Source organism: Trichomycterus rosablanca, chromosome 13 (assembly GCF_030014385.1).
Source record: "Trichomycterus rosablanca isolate fTriRos1 chromosome 13, fTriRos1.hap1, whole genome shotgun sequence".
In the NCBI taxonomy this organism is placed as follows: domain Eukaryota; kingdom Metazoa; phylum Chordata; class Actinopteri; order Siluriformes; family Trichomycteridae; genus Trichomycterus; species Trichomycterus rosablanca.
In genome coordinates, this window is record NC_086000.1 from 27,196,075 (window position 1) to 27,222,601 (window position 26,527).

A 26,527-nucleotide genomic window follows, 5' to 3' on the forward strand; every position below is an offset into this window, starting at 1 on the left:
GCCAGGACACAGTTCAAGAAGTTTATTAGGAATCTACCTGCGAGCATAACGAGGAACGTGTTTTAGAGCTCGTTGGACCTCGGTTGCGCATTTCCGAAACAGCAACCTGAACTTATTTTGTGGATGTGCGTCATTTTCGGACTGCGGACATCCTATTTATGAGCTTTTCTTCGAATTCTTATTGAAACTGTGTCTATTTTAAGCTTTCACTATGGACCACCTGTGGATTTTGCTCGTTATCTCGGTTGGCATCTCGCTTGGGAGCGGATCTCCCTCAAGTCCGAGTTCCCATGTGAGATTTGGCGCACAGGACAGTAACCGGTCTCAGACCGAAACCCAGCCGGCGCTTCTTGCTTCAGTCGGACAGGGAGACACCAGGGACAGTGGGGACAGAGCCGGTCGAGTCCAGAGACAAGCTGGCAGAAGCGCCCTGGTTCAGAGGACTCGAACCATCAGCAGACCCATCAGCGGCAGCGCACCCTCCAGTACCAAGCGCTTAACTGGGTGAGATCCTTATGAATACACTTACACCAATCTTACTAATGTAGGTCCTTCTTAACACTGCAAAGATTAACTTAATTAATGCCAACAACCCCCCTCCCATATACTGATGTAAAAATAGTAAGCAAATTTTACTCACTAACTTTGCACATTGTTGGGATCTGTCAGTGTTCCCACCAGTTATTTATGACAGGACTGTTTTTGAATGGCAGGAAACCCCAACCCCTCCACCACCAGGTAGATTTTCCTCCTCAGTGTTCAATTCATTGCTATTTGCCTTGCTATGCAGATGTTTATTTATCATTATAGTTGATACTGTAACACTACAGATGTTCACGTAACAGGCTTAATCTATAGTGAATTTAACAGCAGCTGTTTATTCAGTAGTATAACTATAAGTATATTGTTGGAATGCTTCTTCATATGTAGTAGGGGTTGGCAAGATCATGGTAAGGGTGTGTAACAATACATTTCTAGAAAAGTGCAAGAAATACTCTCATATCCGAAACCAAACTCCCACAAATCTGCAGATCTGCTGTGTTGCTCAGTTGCAGACCTTACTGTGTTCTTTTTGAGGACTGTTTGAATGAAATGCCCATTCACCTGCCATCCTAAATTCTTTACTTGGGGAAAAAAAAAAGTAAAACACTTCATTAGTCAGGTAGAAATTTGCAGCATTGGGTTTGTGACCATTTACATCAGCCCTAAATCCAAGGTTTGGATGTACACCACTGGTCAAATGCCATGATTTGTTGAAGAAGCTAACATACATACATCCACAATGTTACTGTATTTATTTAGCATGATAAAAATTTATTTTTCACTGTAAACGTCTATGTTACATGAGTGTTACAATTTATTTAGCATATTCATCATGGATTCAATACATGTAGGGCTTTTAATCAAAAATAATTAATTCATTTTAAACTGTATATATTTATACAAACATGACCTAGTAACAATATTAGTTTATCAATATAAGGACTAAATTAATCCATAGGTGTGTATGTACTGTATATATAATGATATAGGGTATATACTATACCTATTTAATAGTTGGATGTTGTAGGTGTTTCCCCCCCCAGTGTTCCCCAGTGTTCAAGTCATTGCTACTTGCCATGCTATGCAGATGTTTATTTATCATTATAGTTGATACTGTAACACTACAGATGTTCACATAACACAGGCTTAATCTATAGTGAATTTAACAGCAGCTGTTTATTCAGTAGTATAACTAAGTATATTGTTGGAGTGCTTCTTCATATGTAGTAGGGGTTGGCTAGATCATGGTAAGGGTGTGTAACAATATATTTTTAGAAAAGTGCAAGAAATGATTGCTTGTCTAATTTTCCTCTCAGTAATACTCTCATATCCGAAACCTAACTCCCACAAATCTACAGATCTGCTGTGTTGCTCAGTTGCAAAACTTACTGTGTTCTTTTTGACTCCTGTTTGAATTAAATCATGGCATCTACACCTGCCATCCAAATGTAAAGTAAAACACTTCTTTAGTCAGGTAGAAATTTGCAGCATTGGGTCTGTGACCATTTGCATCACAGTCTTAAATCCAAGGTTTGGATGTACACCACTGGTCAAATGCCATGATTTGTTGATGAAGATTACACACATACATCCACATACATCCACGTCTATGTTACATGAATGTTCCAATTTATTTAGCATGTTTATCATGAATTCGATACATTTAGGGCTTTTAATAATTATTAATTAATTTTAAACTGTATATATTTATACACACATGACCTAACAATATTAGTTTATCAATATAATGACTAAATTAACCCATAGGTGATTCTTGAGTAATGTAGGGTGTGTGTGTATGTATATAAGGGTATATACTATAAGGGTATATACTATACCTATTTAATAGTTGAATGTTGTAGGTGTTTTTCAGAATTCTAAGTAATAATATTATGTTTAGGTTTTGTTAAAGTTTATTTGATACTAAATCTTTGCAGTTTTTTAATGTAGAACTACCTGTTTAATTAGCATAATAAATGTTCATTTATAACTAAAAGTTAAATTAACACACAATAATAAATAATAATAATTTTAGTCAGCACTGTAATAGTATAATACATTGCATAATACAAACCTCTTCTTGCTGTACCATACATTTTAGTAGGAGACAGATCTGGGCTGCAGGCAGGTCAGTCAAGCACCCACACTCTGTATCTACGAAGGCATGCTGTTGTAGAGCTTGCAGAATGAGCCCTGACATTATCTTACTGAAACAACCCTGGATTTTTCAGGAAAATGTCACCTTGACCTTCATTATACAGCTCTCAGAGGTCTTTATTATATCCCTAGACAAAAATCTATGTGAATTGTTATCACTGTATGTATCTGTTTAAAGGTATGAAAGTTTATTCAGTGACACAAGTGCTACACTTACAGTTAGAAGTTTTATGGTAATGTACTGTATATAGAAGTGAATGAAAATATTCAACAAGAAGTCTAAGTAAAGTGAGAGAGTATTTATTTATACATACAAGCAATTTTGATAATGTAGATTGACAACGAAGTTGACAACTATTATTGAACACCCAGCCTCAGTACTTGGTTAAACATGGTTTTTGCTTGATAACCTTTAATAAGTGATTTTGTAAGAGCTAATAAGCTTCTGGCACCTTTCTTATGGAATCTTCACTCAATCCTCTTGTGTAAAAGATGACTTTCATGCTGCAACTGCATTCTTTAAATTCCACCAAAGGTTTTCTATGTGTTTTAAATCCAGAGACTAAGAAGTACACTTCACAATATTCCAGGACTGATTTAGTCTAAGCTTTAGTTGACTTGGAAGTGTGCTTGGGATCACTGTCTTGCAGGAAAGCCCAGTTATAACATTCCTCCTTAAATGGCTTGGTATGTCTGTGAATACATGATGCCAGTCACACAGTCAAGTTTGCCAGTTCCTACAGCAGAAAAACATCTCCACATTAGCACTGACCCACCTCCATGTTTGACCATTACAGTTTTGTCACTCCATAGAACTGTGTCCTAAGACTCTGTAGGCCTATTCAAATGTTTGCAAATACTGTCCAACCTGTAAGTCTTTTGCAGTAAAACAGGGGTTTTTCATTGCTGTTCTGATAAGATGGCTAAGTTCTCTGGATGAAATTTCAGGCTTTCACCCACAGCCAGACAGGTTTGCTACTGCACCATAAGTTTGGAACTGCCGAACAATACTTTAGCTAACACCCATTGTCATTTTGGTGCAACGACTCAATCTCTCTTAACTTTTGTGACAGCTCATTAGCTTTCACCGTGGTTGCAACACAGCCTGAACACTTGAATCTCTGGGTGGCGTTTATATAACACATTACAGCTAACTCAAATTAGGGATGATTGATTTCCCAATGGTTTAATCATGTTGTAACCTAATTTTAGGTCATACAGACTTGCAGTAGGTTTTAAGATCAGCACAGGTATGCAGGGTTATGGGTTATGAATCTTTTTTTTCTTTGGGAGAATATTTTTGATGGCAAGTGTGCCACCGTAGCATCCTAAGTCGACACTGTAAGGGTTAATTCAACATTGTAAGCAGAAATAAGAAAGTTATAAGTATTATTAAATGCTGGGATGGTTAATTCAGTTTTGTAAAGGTGATTTTAACAGTTAAAATGTAATAAAATATTGACAGGGTAACTTAACATCAGTGCTGCAAGAGGTTTTCAACTATATGGTGATGTTTCAGCTGTCTGAGCTAATTCCCCACTTCAGGTGTTTGCTCATCTCTAAAATTAGGAGTCAGTTCAACAGAGTAGGTGTTAAATTCGGCACTTAGGGGATTGTTTTGTTGATAACTATCTTTACCATAGTTGTAAAAGCTAGTAAATATCTTACAGACAATAAATGGCAGGAATTTTTACCACGTATTAGCAATGCTCATTTGGCTATTGCTACATAATACCTATTGGTGCCTATAAATACCTGCAAGTAATTCACATTGCAAACCACTAACGTTGGATTATCTCTTTACAGTGTTCATTTGTGTCCAACCGGGCTATTCTAAACATTATAAGTGTTAATACAACACTGGGGATTACGCTGTGCACTGGCAGTGAATGCCAAGAATTTGATTCCCACACAGCATTAGTTCAGAATGGAGCTGAATGGAGGGTAAAATGTGTAGAATGGGATTTTAAGATAAAGGAACTGTGTAAATGGGTTCTTGCTTTTAGAGTAGTAGAATAATTAGAATGCTAACACAGGGGTGTGAGGAAGTGTCCACTTAAATTGAATCCCATTACTCACTTTAGGCTATTTGGCAGCTGTACATGACCGTAAATGCTAGGTGGGCTTTGGGTGATGTATAATCAATCTGATAAGGCACAGATCTGACTAACTACTGAAATAGTGACTAGTGGTCAAGGAATGTCTACTCAAAGTGAGTGTGGAGCTATGACTAATACAAGGTAGACATAAGAGAGGCAATTTTTGGAAACTGAGGAATGAGCGAGTATGTGTAGTTCATACTGTTTATTCAAGGCAACTCCCTTTCTTAGATAGATTTCTATTTAAAGAAGAAATCCATACAGGATTAAATAAACTTTTACCACAAAGATTTGCAACAGGAAGTCATATTGTTATTAAACAGGATGTTTTCTTTTATGAGCTCTTTACGGCTAGTATGCTCACTTTCTCTACATTTAATTTATTATGGTCTATTCCAGTTCTAAACTGTTGAAAATGTTAATGGCGACTAATTATAAACATCTTGTGTTATACTCCAAGAAATACACAAAGACGAGATTTTTAATGTTTTACCTTATCAGTTTTATTTATTTATTTATTCCCTTTTCCTCCCGATTTTTAGCGCTTTTAATTTTTACACAATTGCATTATGCTTCCTCTCTACTGGTGCTGACCCCGCCTTGATTGAGGAGAGCGAACTGACACACGCCCCCTCCGACACGTGTGCAGTAGCCGACTGCATCTTTTCACCTTCACGAGGTGAGTTCATATGCGGATCAGCCTTGTGCCCAGAGAACCACACCCTGATTGCATTATTCCTCTACTGTGTGCAGACATCATTAACCAGCTAGCAGAGGTCATAATTGCATCAGTTATGAGGTCCCATCCGGCTCCCTCCCTGGATGAACAACAGCCAAACATTGTTCATATAGCCGCTACATAAGAGCTGAGATTTGATATGATGTATTCGAAATCCCAGCTCTGGTGTGCTAGCGTATTTTACCTTTAATTTTACAGTTTTATTTATTTCTTTTTTTTTAAATAATGTGATTATTCCTTATTTGATTTTATCAACATACTCAAGAAATGGGGCTATGTAAGACTAGGACGTTTGGGAATTGATCAGAAACAACTCTTTTCACAAGGGTCAATGTTCGTCACTTTGTGGAAAATGTTTAACACACAGTTGCAAAACAAATCATGAATTTGGGCATCTACAGTCCATAACATTTTTAAGAGATTAAAAGGGCAAATAAAAAAAAAAACAGTATTACATCCCTGTGAGCTTTAATCCCTTAGATCAGTGGTTCTAAACCAGAAGGCCTAGGTGAGCCCAGAGGGGGTCCTGTTGCATTTAGTTGAGAGGAGTAAAAAAAAATAATCACACACAATGGGACAGGAAAATCAGTAGGCTATTGGTATTTGAAAGATCTCTTGTGATGTCAAATAAACTGCCTATAGCCTACGTTGGGTCTTTGAGAATGGACATTTGATTTGCCCACCACAACAATGCAAAGGTCAACGGATGGCGACTACAATGGTTTCCGATTCAGTTATTGATGCAGATCACAAGATCTTTTGTCATCCTTGCTGAAAGTATAAGAATGATATCATATTTATAACCCATGTCAAGTGAGTCCCAGAAATCTTTTTGAACACAAAAGGGGTCATGGGCTGGGGATACCCTTAAAGATATGTGTCAGCAAACACAGTTAGTTGCTGTTCATTGCAATTTAAGACAGAAGCAAAATACCAACTACATGATATTTGTGCTCTAGTCTGATAAATCCACCTTTAATATATTTTTTTCTAAGTCATTTGTCCCGTTAAAGGGTTGTGTTAGTGCCAGTGACATGGGTAACGTGCACGTCTGTAAAGGTAACTTTAACGCTAAGAGGTGAATGCACATTTTGCACCAACATTTGCCATATGACATTTTTCAGGAATGTCCCCGATGGTTAAGCCGTATTCTGTGTGCAATCCAGACTGGTCTCACATTTAAAATGTGTTGTGTAATAGAGCACAATATATGACAATATAGACCCCAGACTGTTGAGCAGCAGTTGAACAACCAGTGTCCTTACACGATATACACCGATCATGCACCTAAGTGGGTAGCACTGTCATCTCACAGCAAGAAGGTCCTGGGTTCGATCCCCAGGTGGGGCGGTTGGGGTCCTTTCTGTGTGGAGTTTGCATGTTCTCCCTGTGTCTGCGTGGGTTTACTCTGGGTGCTCCGGTTTCCTCCCACAGTCCAAAGACGTGCAAGTGAGGTGAATTGAAGACACTAAATTGTCCAAGAATGTGAAGTGTAAAACATGACGTTAAAATCCTAATAAACAAACAAACACCTATTAGGAATAACATTATGACCACCTTCCTAATATTGTGTTGGTCCCCCTTTTGCTGCCAAAACAGCCCTGCACACTGTGATGCACTGTGTATTCTGACACCAGCATTAACTTTGTCAGCAATCTGAGCTACAGTAGCTCATCTGTTGGATTGGACCACACGGACCAGCCTTTGCTCCCCACGTGCATTAATGAGCTTTGGCCGCCCATGACCCTGTCGCCGGTTTACCACTGTTCCTTCCTTGGACCACTTTTGATATAATACTGACCACTGCCGACCAGGAATACCCCACAAGAGCTGCAGTTTTGGAGATGCTCTGACCCAGTCGTCTAGCCATCACAATTCGGCCCTTGTCAAACTCGCTCAAATCCTTACACTTGTTCATTTTTCCTGCTTTTAGGAGGAACTTTGAGGATAAAATGTTCACTTGCTGCCCACCCACTAACAGGTGCCGTGATGAAGAGATAATCAGTGTTATTCACTTCACCTGTCTGTGGTCAAAACGTTATACCTGGTTGGTGTAGATCTTTATGAAATTGAAATGGGTTGTAACACAGTGGTAAATGTGCAACAGTATTTCCAAATCATTCCTGTCTGATTCATTTACACTTTTACTACTTTTTCTAAAACTGGGTTTGTAACATAAGAGAACACAGGATTTGGTGGGAAAAATAATAACTCCTGTGCAGTTACCATTATTAAAACAAATCAAAATGTTGGCAGTCCAAATAATGTAATGATTTAACCCTCAAGCCTTTCTCTTGGCCACAAACACTATAGAAGCTACATGTGGTAACATTTGCTAACACACTGGCTTTTCCTTGCTATGTGCTGACAAGTATAACCCACACTGGAGCAATTGTGTGAGTCTTTCCATGAAGTATTCCTGATGATGTGTGTGCACACGTAAATACTGTATGTGTGTGTGTACTATTCATGTGTTCATACTGTACATGTGTTTTTGTGTGTAAATTACATATGATTTTGCGTGGTACTGTGTGTATGAAATGTACTTGTGTGTTTTTACTGTGAGTATTTGTGTGTATGCTGTACTTCTGTGTAATATAGACGTGTGTGTGTGTGTGTGAGGGCATACTGCCATGTGACTCCATGTTTGTGTGTGTGTGAGCTGTACATATGGTTGCATTTGTGCATACTGTACGTGTGGTTATGTGTGCATATTGTACGTGTGTGTGTGTTTGTGCTGCAGATGTTGCTCTATGTGCGTACTGTACGTGTGGTTATGTGTGCATATTGTACATGTGTGTGTGTGTTTGTGCTGCAGATGTTGCTCTATGTGCGTACTGTACGTGTGGTTCTGTGTGCATATTGTACATGTGTGTGTGTGTTTGTGCTGCAGATGTTGCTCTGTGTGTGTACTGTACGTGTGGTTCTGTGTGCATATTGTACATGTGTGTGTGTGTTTGTGCTGCAGATGTTGCTCTGTGTGTGTACTGTACGTGAGGTTCTGTGTGCATATTGTACATGTGTGTGTGTGTGTGTGTTTGCTGCAGATGTTGCTCTGTGTGTGTACTGTACGTGTGGTTCTGTGTGCATATTGTACATGTGTGTGTGTGTTTGTGCTGCAGATGTTGCTCTGTGTGCATACTGTACGTGTGGTTCTTTGTGCATATTGTACATGTGTGTGTGTGTTTGTGCTGCAGATGTTGCTCTGTGTGTGTACTGTACGTGAGGTTCTGTGTGCATGTTGTACGTGTGTGTGTGTGTTTGTGCTGCAGATATTGCTCTGTGTGTGTACTGTACGTGAGGTTCTGTGTGCATATTGTACATGTGTGTGTGTTTGTGCTGCAGATGTTGCTCTGTGTGTGTACTGTACGTGAGGTTCTGTGTGCATGTTGTACGTGTGTGTGTGTGTTTGTGCTGCAGATATTGCTCTGTGTGTGTACTGTACGTGAGGTTCTGTGTGCATATTGTACATGTGTGTGTGTGTGTGTGTTTGCTGCAGATGTTCGGTGAGCGTACTGTACGTGTGGTTCTTTGTGCATATTGTACGTGTGTGTGTGTGTGTGTGTTTGTGCTGCAGATATTGCTCTGTGTGTGTACTGTATGTGTGGTTCTGTGTGCATGTTGTACGTGTGTGTGTGTGTTTGTACTGCAGATGTTGCTCTGTGTGCGTACTGTACGTGTGGTTCTTTGTGCATATTGTTCATGTGTGTGTGTGTTTGTGCTGCAGATATTGCTCTGTGTGTGTACTGTACGTGTGGTTCTGTGTGCATGTTGTACGTGTGTGTGTTTGTGCTGCAGATGTTGCTCTGTGTGTGTACTGTACGTGAGGTTCTGTGGACATATTGTACATGTGTGTGTGTGTTTGTGCTGCAGATTTTGCTCTGTGTGCATACTGTACGTGTTTGTTTTTGTGCATACTTTGTGTGTGTAACTGTGGATGAACACAGCGTACAGCCATGTGGTTCTTTCTTAAAGGTCTGGCACCTCTTTGCAGATTCAGTTTGTGATGAGAAACACCTGTTTCTTAAATGCCATCCCTCAATGTCAATGTCAAAGTATTTGTGTGTATGCTGTACTTCTGTGTAATATAGACGTGTGTGTGTGTGTGTGAGGGCATACTGCCATGTGACTCCATGTTTGTGTGTGTGTGAGCTGTACATATGGTTGCATTTGTGCATACTGTACGTGTGGTTATGTGTGCATATTGTACGTGTGTGTGTGTTTGTGCTGCAGATGTTGCTCTATGTGCGTACTGTACGTGTGGTTATGTGTGCATATTGTACATGTGTGTGTGTGTTTGTGCTGCAGATGTTGCTCTATGTGCGTACTGTACGTGTGGTTCTGTGTGCATATTGTACATGTGTGTGTGTGTTTGTGCTGCAGATGTTGCTCTGTGTGTGTACTGTACGTGTGGTTCTGTGTGCATATTGTACATGTGTGTGTGTGTTTGTGCTGCAGATGTTGCTCTGTGTGTGTACTGTACGTGAGGTTCTGTGTGCATATTGTACATGTGTGTGTGTGTGTGTGTTTGCTGCAGATGTTGCTCTGTGTGTGTACTGTACGTGTGGTTCTGTGTGCATATTGTACATGTGTGTGTGTGTTTGTGCTGCAGATGTTGCTCTGTGTGCATACTGTACGTGTGGTTCTTTGTGCATATTGTACATGTGTGTGTGTGTTTGTGCTGCAGATGTTGCTCTGTGTGTGTACTGTACGTGAGGTTCTGTGTGCATGTTGTACGTGTGTGTGTGTGTTTGTGCTGCAGATATTGCTCTGTGTGTGTACTGTACGTGAGGTTCTGTGTGCATATTGTACATGTGTGTGTGTTTGTGCTGCAGATGTTGCTCTGTGTGTGTACTGTACGTGAGGTTCTGTGTGCATGTTGTACGTGTGTGTGTGTGTTTGTGCTGCAGATATTGCTCTGTGTGTGTACTGTACGTGAGGTTCTGTGTGCATATTGTACATGTGTGTGTGTGTGTGTGTTTGCTGCAGATGTTCGGTGAGCGTACTGTACGTGTGGTTCTTTGTGCATATTGTACGTGTGTGTGTGTGTGTGTGTTTGTGCTGCAGATATTGCTCTGTGTGTGTACTGTATGTGTGGTTCTGTGTGCATGTTGTACGTGTGTGTGTGTGTTTGTACTGCAGATGTTGCTCTGTGTGCGTACTGTACGTGTGGTTCTTTGTGCATATTGTTCATGTGTGTGTGTGTTTGTGCTGCAGATATTGCTCTGTGTGTGTACTGTACGTGTGGTTCTGTGTGCATGTTGTACGTGTGTGTGTTTGTGCTGCAGATGTTGCTCTGTGTGTGTACTGTACGTGAGGTTCTGTGGACATATTGTACATGTGTGTGTGTGTTTGTGCTGCAGATTTTGCTCTGTGTGCATACTGTACGTGTTTGTTTTTGTGCATACTTTGTGTGTGTAACTGTGGATGAACACAGCGTACAGCCATGTGGTTCTTTCTTAAAGGTCTGGCACCTCTTTGCAGATTCAGTTTGTGATGAGAAACACCTGTTTCTTAAATGCCATCCCTCAATGTCGAAAACCCTCTCATCATGCTTTTGGCTTTAAACACTGGATGGAGCCATCGATAAATTCCCATCTACAACTCCAAATAAGGAAAAAGACAGACAGTATGGAAAATGCAAATTAAAAGAACTGCTGTATATACAGTATACACTAATCAGCCATAACATTAAAACCACCTCCTTGTTTCTACACTCACTGTCCATTTTTATCAGCTTCACTTACCATATAGAAGCACTTTGTAGTTCTACAATTACTGACTGTTGTCCATCTGTTTCTCTACATGCTTTGTTAGCGTGCTTTCATCCTGTTCTTCAATGGTCATAAGCCCCACAGGACCACTACAGAGTAGGTATTATTTGGGTGGTGGATCATTCTCAGCACTGCAGTGACACTGACATGGTGGTGGTGTGTTAGTGTGTTGTTGGTATGAGTGGATCAGACACAGCAATGCTGATGGAGTTTTTAAACACCTTACTGTCACTGCTGGACTGCGAATAGTCCACCAACCTAAAAATTCCAGCCAACAGCGCCCCATGGGCAGCATCCTGTGACCACTGATGAAGGTCTAGAAGATGACCAACTCAAACAGCAGCAATAGATGAGCGATCGTCTCTGACTTTACATCTACAAGGTGGACCAACTAGGTAGGAGTGTCTAATAGAGTGGACAGTGAGTGGACACAGTATTTAAAAACTCCAGCAGTGCTGCTGTGTCTGATCCACTCATACCAGCACAACACACACTAACACACCACCAAGTCAATGTCATTGCATTGCTGAGAATGATCCATCACCCAAATAATATCTGCTCTGTAGTGGTCTTGTGGGAGTCCTGATCATTGAAGAACAGGGTGAAAGCAGGCTAAACAGGTATGTACAGAAACAGATGGTCTACAGTCAGTAATTGTAGAACTACAAAGTGCTTTTATATGGTAAGTGGAGCTGATAAAATTAGAACAATGTGTGTAGAAAAAAGGAGGTGGTTTTAATATATACTGTATATATAGTATGATTTTGAACATGAGTAAATGTGCAATGCCCCCGTTCTCAGCGTTGATTAATCCCAACAGCTGTGTCCCAACTGCTGTGGTATCGGAGTAGTAATGACTGATATAATAATTAGGCATTGTATGGTGTGGATATACAGTTGAAGTCGAAAGTTTACTTTCACTTCAGTACTGCTTGAATGCATAAAGAAATTGAGTTCTGTTATAAACTTGGATAATAAGTGGTAGCACACAAAGTTTGTGGAATGGTGTTCTAATTCATTTGGAAAGAAAACTTTCTTTGTGAATTATGCTTGTACCAATGACATTTAAGACCCACCAAAAACTGTTCTGCCATGAATCAGATGCTGCATAATACTGGTGTAACTGTCAGCAGTCCAGTAAACTGTAGTCCAACTTTTAAGACTATGGCAGTGCAAAGTTAAAGCTTGACTGAAGGATACAATACATGTTTCTTTTCCAAAAGAGATTATAAAAACATACATGCCAAGACAAAATAGTGCCTTGCAAAAGTATTCAGCCCCCTTGAACTTTTCAACCTTTTGCCACATTTCAGGCTTCAAACATAACGATATGAAATTGTAATTTTTTGTGAAGAATCAACAACAAGTGGGACACAATCGTGAAGTGGAACGAAATTTATTGGATATTTTAAACTTTTTTTAGAAATAAAAAACTGAAAAGTGGGGCGTGCAATATTATTCAGCCCCCTTGCGTTAATACTTTGTAGCGCCACCTTTTGCTGCGATTACAGCTGCAAGTCGCTTGGGGTATGTCTCTATCAGTTTTGCACATCGAGAGACAGAAATTTTTGCCCATTCTTCCTTGCAAAACAGCTCGAGCTCAGTGAGGTTGGATGGAGAGCGTTTGTGAACAGCAGTTTTCAGCTCTTTCCACAGATTCTCAATGGGATTCAGGTCTGGACTTTGACTTGGCCATTCTAACACCTGGATACGTTTATTTGTGAACCATTCCATTGTAGATTTTGCTTTATGTTTTGGATCATTGTCTTGTTGGAAGATAAATCTCCGTCCCAGTCTCAGGTCTTTTGCAGACTGCAACAGGTTTTCTTCCAGAATGGTCCTGTATTTGGCTCCATCCATCTTCCCATCAATTTTAACCATCTTCCCTGTCCCTGCTGAAGAAAAGCAGGCCCAAACCATGATGCTGCCACCACCATGTTTGACAGTGGGGATGGTGTGTTCAGGGTGATGAGCTGTGTTGCTTTTACGCCAAACATAACGTTTTGCATTGTGGCCAAAAAGTTCGATTTTGGTTTCATCTGACCAGAGCACCTTCTTCCACATGTTTGGTGTGTCTCCCAGGTGACTTTTTATAGATATCTTTGAGAAATGGCTTTCTTCTTGCCACTCTTCCATAAAGGCCAGATTTGTGCAGTGTACGACTGATTGTGTCCTATGGACAGAGTCTCCCACCTCAGCTGTAGATCTCTGCAGTTCATTCAGAGTGATCATGGGCCTCTTGGCTGCATCTCTGATCAGTCTTCTCCTTGTTTGAGCTGAAAGTTTAGAGGGACGGCCGGGTCTTGGTAGATTTGCAGTGGTCTGATACTCCTTCCATTTCAATATGATCGCTTGCACAGTGCTCCTTGAGATGTTTAAAGCTTGGGAAATCTTTTTGTATCCAAATCCGGCTTTAAACTTCTCCACAACAGTATCTCGGACCTGCCTGGTGTGTTCCTTGGTCTTCATGATGCTCTCTGCGCTTTAAACAGAACTCTGAGACTGTCACAGAGCAGGTGCATTTATACGGAGACTTGATTACACACAGGTGGATTCTATTTATCACCATCAGTCATTTAGGTCAACATTGGATCATTCAGAGATCCTCACTGAACTTCTGGAGTGAGTTTGCTGCACTGAAAGTAAAGGGGCTGAATAATATTGCACGCCCCACTTTTTAGTTTTTTATTTCTAAAAAAAGTTTAAAATATCCAATAAATTTCGTTCCACTTCACGATTGTGTCCCACTTGTTGTTGATTCTTCACAAAAAATTACAATTTCATATCGTTATGTTTGAAGCCTGAAATGTGGCAAAAGGTTGAAAAGTTCAAGGGGGCTGAATACTTTTGCAAGGCACTGTAGTTAAAATGTTTATGCTACTTCCAGGCGTAACTGTAAAAAGAAACAAAAAAGAAAAAATGTACAGTAAATTACGCGTATCTCAGTAGGGCAGGAGGTCAGTCATGGTCAGTGACGGTCACTGAGGTTGATCTGAATGGTTTTTACATGGTCTAATGCCAGATGTTAAGAAACTATTATCAGACCCGTGAAGGGAGAGCTTTATTGTTCTTTTTTCATTAGGAAAAAGGCATCCCATGTCTGCAGACTATCTGTGGGTGGATGGGATTTTTCCAGTGGGTTGAAATAAGCCGTCTCACAAGCAGTGTCAAAAAGGCTACAAAATCAGTAACACAGGACGCCAGCGAATGGCCTGTTGGCAGGACACCAGACAGACAGAAACCTGACTTGACTGAGATGTCTCACGCTGAATTTTCTTTTCATGTTTTGTTTGCTGCCAAGTAAATGCTGGCATGTACACAGTGTGCCAGCCATGGCTTTACACACTTGAAAGCCCATCATTAATATTATACCCATGACGCGTACTTAGCTCGTTTCTTAAAATAACACCAGACTGCTGGTAAAGTATTTTCCTGTGCTGTTTTTCTTAAACATCAATATTTCCAACTTTGTAATTATCTAATTATTCAGGTTAAGTTCAAATATTTCAGGCTGTTGTATGTTTTAAGAAAGAAATCATAATAAAACTTCTGTCATAAATTATTACTATAGTATTTTTGCTTAGATGACACAGTTTCCTATGTTCCGCTGCCTCGCTTTTTATTTTTGTCTCAGGACTTGGCGTGTTACCATTAGCACAGCTTGTTATGTCATTATGTTATTTCGAGAGACGTCTCTATCCCAATTTCCCCCCCTTATACACAAGAAATGGCAGAAAAAATATTTGGACACCTTTTTGAATGACTTTTGGTGTTTCAGCCACGTCCAGTGCTTATAACGTATAAATTAAAAAAACATAAATCATATGTGTCAAACTTTGGCAACAGTAGTGGGAAGGCCCTTTCCTGTTCCAGTATTATTGTGCCTCTGTGCAAAAGCGAGCTCTATATAAAGACTTGGCTTTATAAGTTTGGTGTGGAGGATTTTCAGTAGCCCTGGCTCTGATTGAGGAGAACAAAGCTAACCCACGCCAGATCAGCTGCGGATCAGCTCTGTGTATGGAGAGACACACCCTGATCTGCACTCTCTTCCTGTCTCTGTGCAGGCACCATCAATCAGCCAGCAGAGGTCGTAGTTGAATCAGTCATGAGAGACACCCTATCTGGCTCATTACCCCACCCCTATATGAACAACAGGCCAATCGTTGTACACGTGGCTACTCAGCCCAGCCGGCAGGCAGAGCTGAGACTCGATACGATGTATTCGAGATCCCAGCTCTGGTGCGCTAGCCTGTGTTTTTACCTGAGCGGCCATTTCTATTATTTTACTTTCATCAATGGCTATAACCTGTTCAGTGTTGTGGTGTTCCAGTATTATTGTGCCTCTGTGCAAAAGCGAGCTCTATATGAAGACTTGGCTTTATAAGTTTGGTGTGGAGGATCTTCAGTAGCCCTGATCTCTGTTACCTAGTGAATTCAGTGCAGGTCCAGTTTTAGTGAATTGAGTTTTTTTAAAAATTATTTTATTTTTATGTTTATTCATTTTCTCCCCTTTTTCTCCCAACTTTTAGCGCGTCCAGTTGCCCAATTGCATCATGCTTTCTCTCCACCAATGCCGATTCCTGCTTCGATTAAGGAGAACGAAGCTAACCCATGCTCCCTCCGACACGTGGGCAGCAGCTGTATGCATTTTGTCACCCACACCAGATGAGATCAGCTGCGGATCAGCACTGTGTACGGAGAGACACACCCTGATCCTCACTCTCTCCCCGTCTCTGTGCAGGCACCATCAATCAGCCAGCAGAGGTCGCAGTTGCATTAGTCATGAGAGACACCCTATCCTTCTCAATACCCCACCCCTGTATGAACATCAGGCCAATCGTTGTTTATGTGGCCGCTCAGCCCAGCCGGCAGGCGGAGCTGAGACTCGATACGATGTATTCTATTATTTTACTTTCATCAACTGCTATAACCTGTTCAGGGTTGTGGTGGGTGCGGTTCCACTGGGAAACATTGGGTGCAAAGCCACATCCCCACCAGGATCTAAGTGGTTGAGGACTATTATAATAGCTCTACAAAATGATAAAAACTCTTGATGAACAGGATTCAAACAATCTAGCCTTCAATTGACACTGTCCACAGTGGAGCAAGCTTAATATCCCTCTGGGCTTAGAGGCTGCTGAGCAAAAAAAAATCCTTAACAAACTGAGGTTGAGCTTTAAGTTGCAGATTTTGAGCAGTGGCTTTTTCTTGCATGCATAATAAAGCTAGCTTGACTGCAAACAACCAGCTTTTTATTCATGGCAGACCTCTTTTAGTCATTTATAGATAATGCATAAGGTGGCATTTCAGTTTTTCCTCCTGATCTTGACTAGAGACCACTGTTCTATGTACTTCTCATGTGTAGCCATTTTTTGCTATATAGGTTGCATTTTGTTTTTTAATGTACCAAGGGAAGTCCCATTATTTGTACAAAACCCTGTTTGTGGACAGTGCAGTGCTAAGAATGGTTTTAATATACAGACTTTATACCATGTTGTGCCAGCCTCAGTATTTATTTCACACAAATCCCAGTGGATAACAGAGAGGTGGTCTGTGTGAACCACAACACAAGCTAGAGTTACATACCAAGCTCAAAAATGTTGTTAAATCATATCCAATTACCCTGACACATTGCTTGAAGAAGAAACCATAATGACTCCTTTTTCTCCCAGTTTTGCTTAGCCAATTAGTCTACCACTGCTGGGGACCACAATTGCATCTGAGGAGGGTGTATTTGCTTGACACACACTCACTCCGACACATACGCAGTCCACCGAGCCCTTCTTATTCACTCATACTTTAATGGATTTGTGTGTGAGGCCAGTCTCGCGCATGGAGAGTCACACACTGATCTCTGTGTTCCTCCAATTCTGTACAGGCGCCTTGGACTACTAACAAGGAGTGGAGTACACATCATCAAGGGGGCGGCACGGTGTCTAAGTGGGTAGCACTCTCGCCTCACAGCAAGAGGGTCCTGGGTTCGATGCCCAGGTGGGGCGGTCTGGGTCCTTTCTGTGTAGAGTTTGCATGTTTTCCTCATGTCTGCGTGGGTTTACTCTGGAAGCTCCGGTTTCCTCCAACAGTCCAAAGACATGCAAGTGAGGTAAACTGGAGACACTAGATTGTCCATGACTGTGTTCGATATAACCTTGTGAACTGATAAACCTTGTGTAATGAGTAACTACCATTCCTGTCATGAATGTAACCAACGTGTAAAACATGACGTTAAAATCCTAATAAAACAAACAAACACATTAATAAGGATCCCACCCACTTTTTAGTCCAGTCTTATCCCACCTAGCAGACTAGTGGCCAATTGTGTCTGCTGCAGGCATTGCCATTTGCGCCTGCTGTGGTGTGCCCAGAGCTGAGATTTGACCACGGAGAGTTCAGAATCCCAGCGCTGGTGTGCTAGTGGAATATCCTTTGGATTTAAAGCTGCACTATCTGACCCAAAACATGTGAACACCTTTGTTAATTCAGGCTTTAAGCCACACCCAGTGCTAACATGCGTATAAAGTTTGTAAATTACGAACCAGGTCTCGTCCCAACACCAGTTCCTGACCTCATATATGCTCTTTATGTGTCCACAAACACATTCCATAATCTTGTAGATACACTATATTGCCAAAAGTATTCGCTCGTCTGCCTTCACACGCATATGAACTTGAGTAACATCCCATTCTTAATCCATAGGGTTTAATATGATGTCGGCCCACCCTTTACAGCTATAACAGCTTCAACTCTTTTGGGAAGGCTTTCCACAAGGTTTAGGAGTGTGTTTATGGGAATTTTTGACCATTCTTCCAGAAGTGCATTTGTGAGGTCATACACTGATGTTGGACGAGAAGTCCTGGCTCGCAGTCTCCAATCTAATTTATCCCAAAGGTGTTCTATCGGGTCGAGGTCAGAACTCTTGACTTTATGGACCTTGCTTTGTGCACTGGTGCGCAGTCATGTTGAAACAGGAAGGGGCCATCCCCAAACTGTTCCCACAAAGTTGGGAGCATGAAATTGTCCAAAATCTCTTGGTATGCTGAAGCATTAAGAGTTCCTTTCACTGGAACTAAGGGGCCGAGCCCAACTCCTGAAAAACAACCCCACACCATAATCCCCCTCCACCAAACTTTACACTTGGCACAATGCAGTCAGACAAGTACCGTTCTCCTGGCAACCGCCAAACCCAGACTCGTCCATCGGGTTGCTAGACGGAGAAGCGTGATTCGTCACTCCAAAGAACACGCCTCCACTGCTCTAGAGTCCAGTGCCGCCGTGCTTTACACCACCGCATCCGACGCTTTGCATTGCGCTTGGTGATGTAAGGCTTGGATGCAGGTGCTCGGCCATGAAAACCCATTCCATGAAGCTCTCTACACACTGTTCTTGAGCTAATCTGAAGGTCACATGAAGTTTGGAGGTCTGTAGTGATTGACTCCTCAGCATCCGCTGACCCCGCTCTGTCATTTTATGTGGCTACCACTTTGTGGCGAGGTTGCTGTCATTCCCAATCACTTTCACTTTGTTATAATACCACTGACATTTGACTGTGGAATATTTAGTAGCGAGGAAATCTCACGACTGGACTTGTTGCACAGGTGGCATCCCATCACGGTACCACGCTGGAATTCACTGAGCTCCTGAGAGCCACCCGTTCTTTCACTAATGTTTGTAGAAGCAGTCTGCATGCCTAGGTGCTTGGTTTTATACACCTGTGGCCATGGAAGTGATTGAAACACCTGAATTCAATGATTTGGATGGGTGAGTGAATACTTTTGGCTATATAGTGTAGGTTTTACAGTGGCTATACAGTGTATATTTACTGGAACAATGGTAGTGTAGTGGGTAGAGCTGTGTGTTACGGACTAGAAGATTTTGGGCCTGAATCTCGACTCTGCCGTGCAGCCACTGTTGGCCCCTTAACCCTCTTGGCTCTAGGGCTGCCTATTAATAATAATATTACTATTATTAATAACTGCCCCTGCGCTCTGACCTCACCTTCCACAGAAGCTGGAATATGCGAATGAAGAATTTCTTTGTACTGCACACGTGTAGATGTACGTATGGCGAATAAAGGCATTCCATCTGCCCTAGATTATCCTTCTCCTTATATGCTAAGGCTGCTATTCTCTTGCATACTGTACTCCGCTGTGCTAACAGAATGGTCGTTTTGCTTCTGCAGGCCACATGTGTGTGGGGGTCAGTGCTGTTCAGGATGGGCCATCGCACCTGGAACCAACCGTTGCATCAAACGTAAGTTAAACATATCTAACGATCTCTCATGAACCACCACATGACACCACCCAGCAAAGCACAAGCAACTGTTTTTAATCTTTTTTCTGCAGCTAATACAAAGAGGAATCATATGTGTATGATTTGCAATAAATACAAACAAAGGCTAGGCTATTCATGTTTATTACCAGTGTTACAATGCAACCTCGCAACCAACTATATGCTTACAGATCCCTAACTAAACCCTTTAACAACTGGAGAGTCCAGATTGCATGATAACAGACTATTATGTGTACATATATTGGTTTAATTGGCTTTCGTATAACCACACCCTTGCATGCACAATCCTGTAAAACACAGTGCTACCAAACAGCATCCTACAAGCATCCTACTAATGTACTAAAAATTACTTTTTACTAGCATGTTGTTCGTCATTGCCACATTGTTACTAGACCTCGCCATCTGGTTCACACAACCCCAAATTATGTGGACTCCTGAATATAAGCTAGTTGGGAATCCGATTTTACAACCATGGGCATTTATATGATGTTTCACCCCATTCTTTACCCTCCCTTCTCTTCTTGAAAGACTCATGTTTCAGTTTCATCCCAAATTTGTTTTGAAGTCAGGGCTCTGTATAAGCCACTTTGTCAACACACCAAATGTCAAACCATGTCAACCAACTTTGTAATATTCCACTGTGCTACCTGAGTGCTCAAGGCTTTTCATTTAATACATTTAGAAATAACATGGTTTACACATCATCAAAGACCCCACCCCCCTTTTTAGTCCAGTCCTATCCCACCCAGAAGACTAGTGGGCAATTTTATCTGCTGCAAGCACTTCCATTTGTGTCTGCTAGAGGCCTAGCTGACCGAGAAGAGAGCTGAGATTCAACCACAGAGAGTTCAGAATCCCAGTGCTGGTGTGCTAGCGGAATACCCTGCTTAAGATTTTAAGCTGCACTATATGACCCAGAGCATGTCAACACCTTTCCTGTTGGTGTTTCAGCCACACTCATTCCTAAGTGTTATTTCTTTTTTAGTGTAGTCAATTTGTCTTCTGCTGCTGGGGGATCCCTGATTGCAGTCGAGGTGGGTATATTGCTGCTCACACCTCCTCCGACCCGCGCGCAGCCCTTAGCGGAACCCTTTTTCACCCATGCACTCTGCACAGGCGCCTCTCTATCTGCCAATCAGGGTCCTTACACAGTGTTTGAAAACCCCACCCACATAGTCCGGTCATCCCGCCCTAGCAGAACCGTGTCTGCTGCAGGCACTGCCAGTTATGCTCGCTAGATGGTGCCCAGCCGACCGGTGGCAACGCCGAGTTTGGAACCCGAGGAGTGCAGAATCTCGGCGCTGGTGTGCTAGCAGAATATCCCGCTGCACCACCTGGGTGCCTCAGAAGTGTTATTTCTACATGTATTACATCGAAAGTCCCGTCATGACCCTAATTTAAATGAAGAGGAATAAATGAGTGAATTAATGATTACTACTGATGCATAATTTAACCAACTGCATTAACTAACAAACTACACTATATTGCCAAAAGTATTCACTCACCCATCCAGATCATTGAATTCAGGTGTTCCAATCACTTCAATGGCCACAGGTGTATAAAACCAAGCACCTAGGCATGCAGACTGCTTCTACAAACATTAGTGAAAGAATGGGTCGCTCTCAGGAGCTCAGTGAATTCCAGCGTGATAGGATGCCACCTGTGCAACAAGTCCAGTCGTGAAATTTTCTCACTACTAAATATTCAACAGTCAACTGTCAAGGGTATTATAACAAAGTGGAAGCGATTGGGAATGACAGCAACTCGGCCACGAAGTGATAGGCCACGTAAAATGACAGAATAGTGCACAGAGGTCACCAACTTTCTGCAGAGTCAATTGCTACAGACCTCCAAACTTCATGTGGCCTTCAGATTAGCTCAAGAACAGTGTGTAGAGAGCTTCATGGAATGGGTTTTCATGGCCGAGCAGCTGCATCCAAGCCTTACATCACCAAGCGCAATGCAAAGCGTCGAATGCAGTGGTGTAAAGCATGCCGCCACTGGACTCTAGAGCAGTGGAGACGTGTTCTCTGGAGTGACGAATCATGCTTCTACGTTTGGCAATCTGATGGACGAGTCTGGGTTTGGCGGTTGCCAGGAGAACGGTACTTGTCTGACTGCATTGTGCCAAGTGTAAAGTTTGGTGGAGGGGGGATTATGGTGTGGGGTTGTTTTTCAGGAGTTGGGCTCGGCCCCTTAGTTCCAGTGAAAGGAACTCAAGAGATTTTGGACAATTTCATGCTCCCAACTTTGTGGGAACAGTTTGGGGATGGCCCCTTCCTGTTCCAACATGACTGCGCACCAGTGCACAAAGCAAGGTCCATAAAGACATGGATGAGCGAGTTTGGTGTGGAAGAACTTGACTGGCCTGCACAGAGTCCTTACCTCAACCCGATAGAACACCTTTGGGATGAATTAGAGCGGAGACTGCGAGCCAGGCCTTCTCGTCCAACATCAGTGTCTGACCTCACAAATGCGCTTCTGGAAGGATGGTCAAAAATTCCCATAGACACACTCCTAAACCTTGTGAAAAGCCTTCCCAAAAGAGTTGGAGCTGTTATAGCTACAAAGAGTGGGTCGACATCATATTAAAGAATGGGACGTCACTCAAGTTCATTTGCGTGTGAAGGCAGACGAGCGAATACTTTTGGCCATATAGTGTACAAATGGTCTGTCTTTACTGCTGGTTATTTTCTGTGGTGTCTAACCGTAAATGTTCATATTTTATAAAGCTTGAGCACGTACAGTGTTGTGAAATTCACTGGCACGTCTCTGATGTAATTTGCGTGATTGTGGTAGCTGTTGTGCCTGCCAGGATCCTTCTTCTCTCGACATGTGGTCTTTGTTTATGACTTGGCTTTTACCCAGGTGAGACCATAACACACCATGACTGAGTGAATCAGCAAAAACAAGCACCACTGTGCCTGACCTAAAATACCTCACATAGTAGACCTCAACTCAGAGATGTACAAGCACCGTGGACTGGCAGCGACGAGAGATTTAAAGTCACAGTGGGGGGGCATACTTGTTCTCTTATACAGTTACCTATACAGACGTGAATTTATTTTGAGAACACTGAAATGCTTAAAATGCTTACACTGGGAGAAAGCAAAGTAGCAGACAGTAAGTTGTAGAAACATTTCATACAAGGCAGTATGTCTGCCTCCCTGGGTTCTCTATGAGGGAGTTGGACTAGATAATAAATCTGTCAGTGGCAAGCTTTTCCCATTAGGATGGCTCTCACTCCCAAAGTTATGGCTGCTAAACAGTGCCTTACCCTCATAATTCACATAGCGACTGAGTTCTTGCAGGCTACGATATATGATAAACCAAAAACAGAGCAAGAGAGGTATGTAAGCAGGAATCCAAGTGCATATGGTTGAGGTTTGACTTTGGATATCAATACTTTTGAAGTTCAAGGGCTGAATCTTGACATGCATAATCAGCCAGACAAATATATAGCACATTGTTCACATTTGGTCATTCCAGTAATAATTATATATAGATTCACTAATAAACTGCAGGTGTAAATGCACCCATTATGCCTTGAAAAACACTAAATAGCCAAAAGTATGTGGACGCCTGACCATGTGCTTATGGACGCATTGCAAAACCATGGCTATTAATACAACTTTAAGACATACTTTATTCACAATTGCAAATTGCTGAGGCAATGCAATAGAAAATAGAAGAGAAAGAGGAGATTTTAGAAGCTGGTTATACTCCTTTCCTTCTTTCATTCTAGACCTTCATCAGTCGTCACAGGATGCTGCCTACAGGGCACTGTTGGCTGGATATTTTTGGTTGGTGGACTATTCTCAGTCCAGCAGTGACAGTGAGGTGTTTAAAAACTCCATCAGCACTGCTGTGTCTTATCCACTCATACCAGCACAACACACACTAACACACCACCACCATGTCACGTCCACCATGTCACGTCCACTGATACACCTCCACTGCTGACTGAGGAACCGTCGACACGTGCGCAGTACCGACTGCCTCTTTTCACCTGCAAGTTCATTTGCGGATCAGCCTTGTGCACAGAGAGCCACACCCTGATCATCATTATTCCTCAACTCTGCACAGGCGCCATCAGTCAGCCAACAGAAGTTGTAATTGCACCAGTTCTGATGAACCCTGGTCCGGCTCATCCAACGGCTCATCTGAACAACAGCCATCAACATCGTTGTTCATGTGGCCACCCAGCCCAGCTGGATGGCAGAGCTGAGATTCGATACGATGTATTCGGAATCCCTCACGTGTTGCTAGCGTGTTTTACCACTGTGCCACCTGAGCGGCGATATAGTGGTTTTACTGACGAGGGTTTTCTGAAGTATTCCCAAGCCCATGTGCTTAGATTCATTACAGAAGCCTGTTTGTTTTTAATGTGTTGACAGCTGAGGTATTTAAGGCCAGGGACGTTCATTATTGGTTTTCACCCTTGACATTTGCATACAGAGATATCCTCAGATTTTAAAAATCTTTTAATAATTTTATGGACTGTAGATATTACTCTCATGTTTTTGCAGTTGGCATTAATACATGTTTAAACTGCTGGACTATTCAATTACTGAGTTTTTCCCCCAGCAAATGTCAAACTTTGACTCACCATTGTTTGCAAGTAATTGGACCTTTTTTGTTAATGCTTCATTTATACCAAATATCACCTGTTTATCTGTTTATCAGTTGTTCAAAAAGTTTCCACACTTTTTAAAAACTATTTATTAGGAATTTCAAAAAACAAATTTACATCACTTTTCTACATAGTCACATATTTTCTCAGTGTCATTTTCGTTTTTTTTGCATTTTCTCCCCGATTACGTCATGCTTCCTCTCCACCAATGCCCATCCCCGCTCTGATTGAGGAGAACGAAGCTAACCCATGTCCCATCTGACCTGTGGGCAGCATGCCGTATGCATCTCGTCACCTACACTTTGACGAGTGCACTGCAGCTCAGCACTGTGTGCAGAGAGACACACCCTGTGTGCACTCTTTTCCCATCTCTGTGTAGGCGCCATCAATCAGCCAGCAGGGGTCGTAATTGCACCAGTCATGAGAGAGAGACCCTATCCGGCTTAGTCCTGCCAATATAAACAACAGGCCAATCGTTGTTCATGTGGCTGCTCAGCCCAGACGGCAGGCAGAGCTGAGACTTGATAAAATGTATTCGAGATCCCAGCTCTGGTTCCAGCGTGTGTTTTTACCGCTGCGCCACCTGAACGGCATACCAACTTTTTAATGCCACCAGCAAAAAATTTTTTTGGTTGATCGTGTAGCCACTGATGCATTGCTGCTTTCATATCATCATCACATGAAAATTGTCTTTCCCTTAAAGCTTCTTTGAGTGTCCAAAAAGGTGGAAATCAGATGCCGCTAAATCCGGATTATAAGCTCTCTCAGTCTCTCAGACACGACCAATTACTACTCCCCCTGCCCTCACTGTTTCCAACCAAAATATAAAAGTGCAGAAACTTTTTGAAGATCCCTCGTAGAACGTTTTTAACATATCAGTCTTACACAGCCACAATTTATTCTAGATATCAAATTAAGAATGATCCTCTATGTGCAAAATATTTGTAGCTAAAAGAATAAATCTGTGTATTTTGGTGAGGGTTTAATCACCCCAATTGCCCCCCCAATACTAATTCGACCCTTCACTGCTGACTGAGGATGCCTCTCAACTGACACACGCCCCCTTTGGCACGTACAGTCAGTACAGACTGCATTTTTCACCTGCACGAGTCGAGTTCATACACCGATGGGCACTCTGTACAGAGGGCCACACCCCCATCAGCATCATTCCTCAGCCCTGTGCAGGCGCCATCAGTCAGCCAGCAGGGGCCACAGTTAAGGACCTATGATCTGACTTTTTACCCCTAACCCTATGAACAACAGCCAATCGTTGTTCATGCAGCCGCCCAGCCCAGTCGGAAGGCAGAGCTGAGATTCGATACGATGTATTCGAAACCCCAACTCTGGTGTGCTTGCGTACTTTACTGCTGCGCCACCTGAGCGGCTAAATTTCTGCTTTTTTATTTTATTTGCATGTTACCTAGTTCCCAACTTGTTTTGGAATTGTGTTTTGTATATCATTCACTTCTTTAAATGTTCAGTATGTCCTAGAATAATGCAGGTGTACGACTTGTACGATCATAACTATCCCACTGCATTTGGCTGTTCATTGTGTTCCTTTTAAGTAGCTTTTAAAGAGAATGTTTTGCTCGTTTTGTGATAGTCATAAACATTCTTCATCACTTTACAATCCTAATGTGGTAAACAACTTCATTATCATTTAATGCTTCAGATTGTTGCCTTCCGTTATTTATTTGTTTGTTTGTTTACTACAGGTCCGGCGCATCTGTTATTCATATTGACTGTCTCCATCACATGTGGAAAACCTTCTAATCATCGTTCCTGTTCAATTAAAACCAGAAAGGGCTCTTGGCCCCACTTGCAGTCACGAAATTATTTAAAATGCTTAATTAAAATCAACTTTGGGGTGTGCTTGGCTGGTCTGGAATAATTAGGCCCTTTGTGCTCCCTAGTATCTCATATTCTGCTGCACACAGGAGGCTGGAGTCCTTGTTTCTTATCCCGATAGTGCATGACAGCTCACTGCTCCAAAATGATAAAACGTTGCTTTTAGCAGCTTCCTACCCAGAACACACAGCACTCAGAATCAATTCTGGCTTAGACACGATCCTGGGGAGTTCCTAGATTAGTTCCTAGATTAGTCAGTCACCTTGACAAAGGCACAGGGCATTTATTAAATATTTAGGTTACCCGTACTTGCCACTTAATTAGGAACACCATATTACTCTGTCTATATTATTTGTCTATTCCTCTAAATTCTCCCCCTCTCTTTTGCATATCATACATACACTGATCAGCCATAACATTAAAACCACCTCCTTGTTTCTACACT

The 26,527-nt window shown here is 41.9% G+C and overlaps 1 protein-coding gene across 1 annotated transcript in view; it reads left to right on the forward strand.

The window, feature by feature from the left end:
* Window positions 1-211: 211 nt before the first annotated feature.
* Window positions 212-26,527, forward strand: part of LOC134324860 (latent-transforming growth factor beta-binding protein 2-like) — a 218,081-nt gene continuing 191,765 nt past the window's right edge. The window contains exons 1-2 of the mRNA XM_063006740.1: window positions 212-504; window positions 19,492-19,562. Coding sequence (XP_062862810.1) covers window positions 212-504; window positions 19,492-19,562 — 364 coding nt within the window. The remainder of the gene's footprint in view (window positions 505-19,491; window positions 19,563-26,527) is intronic.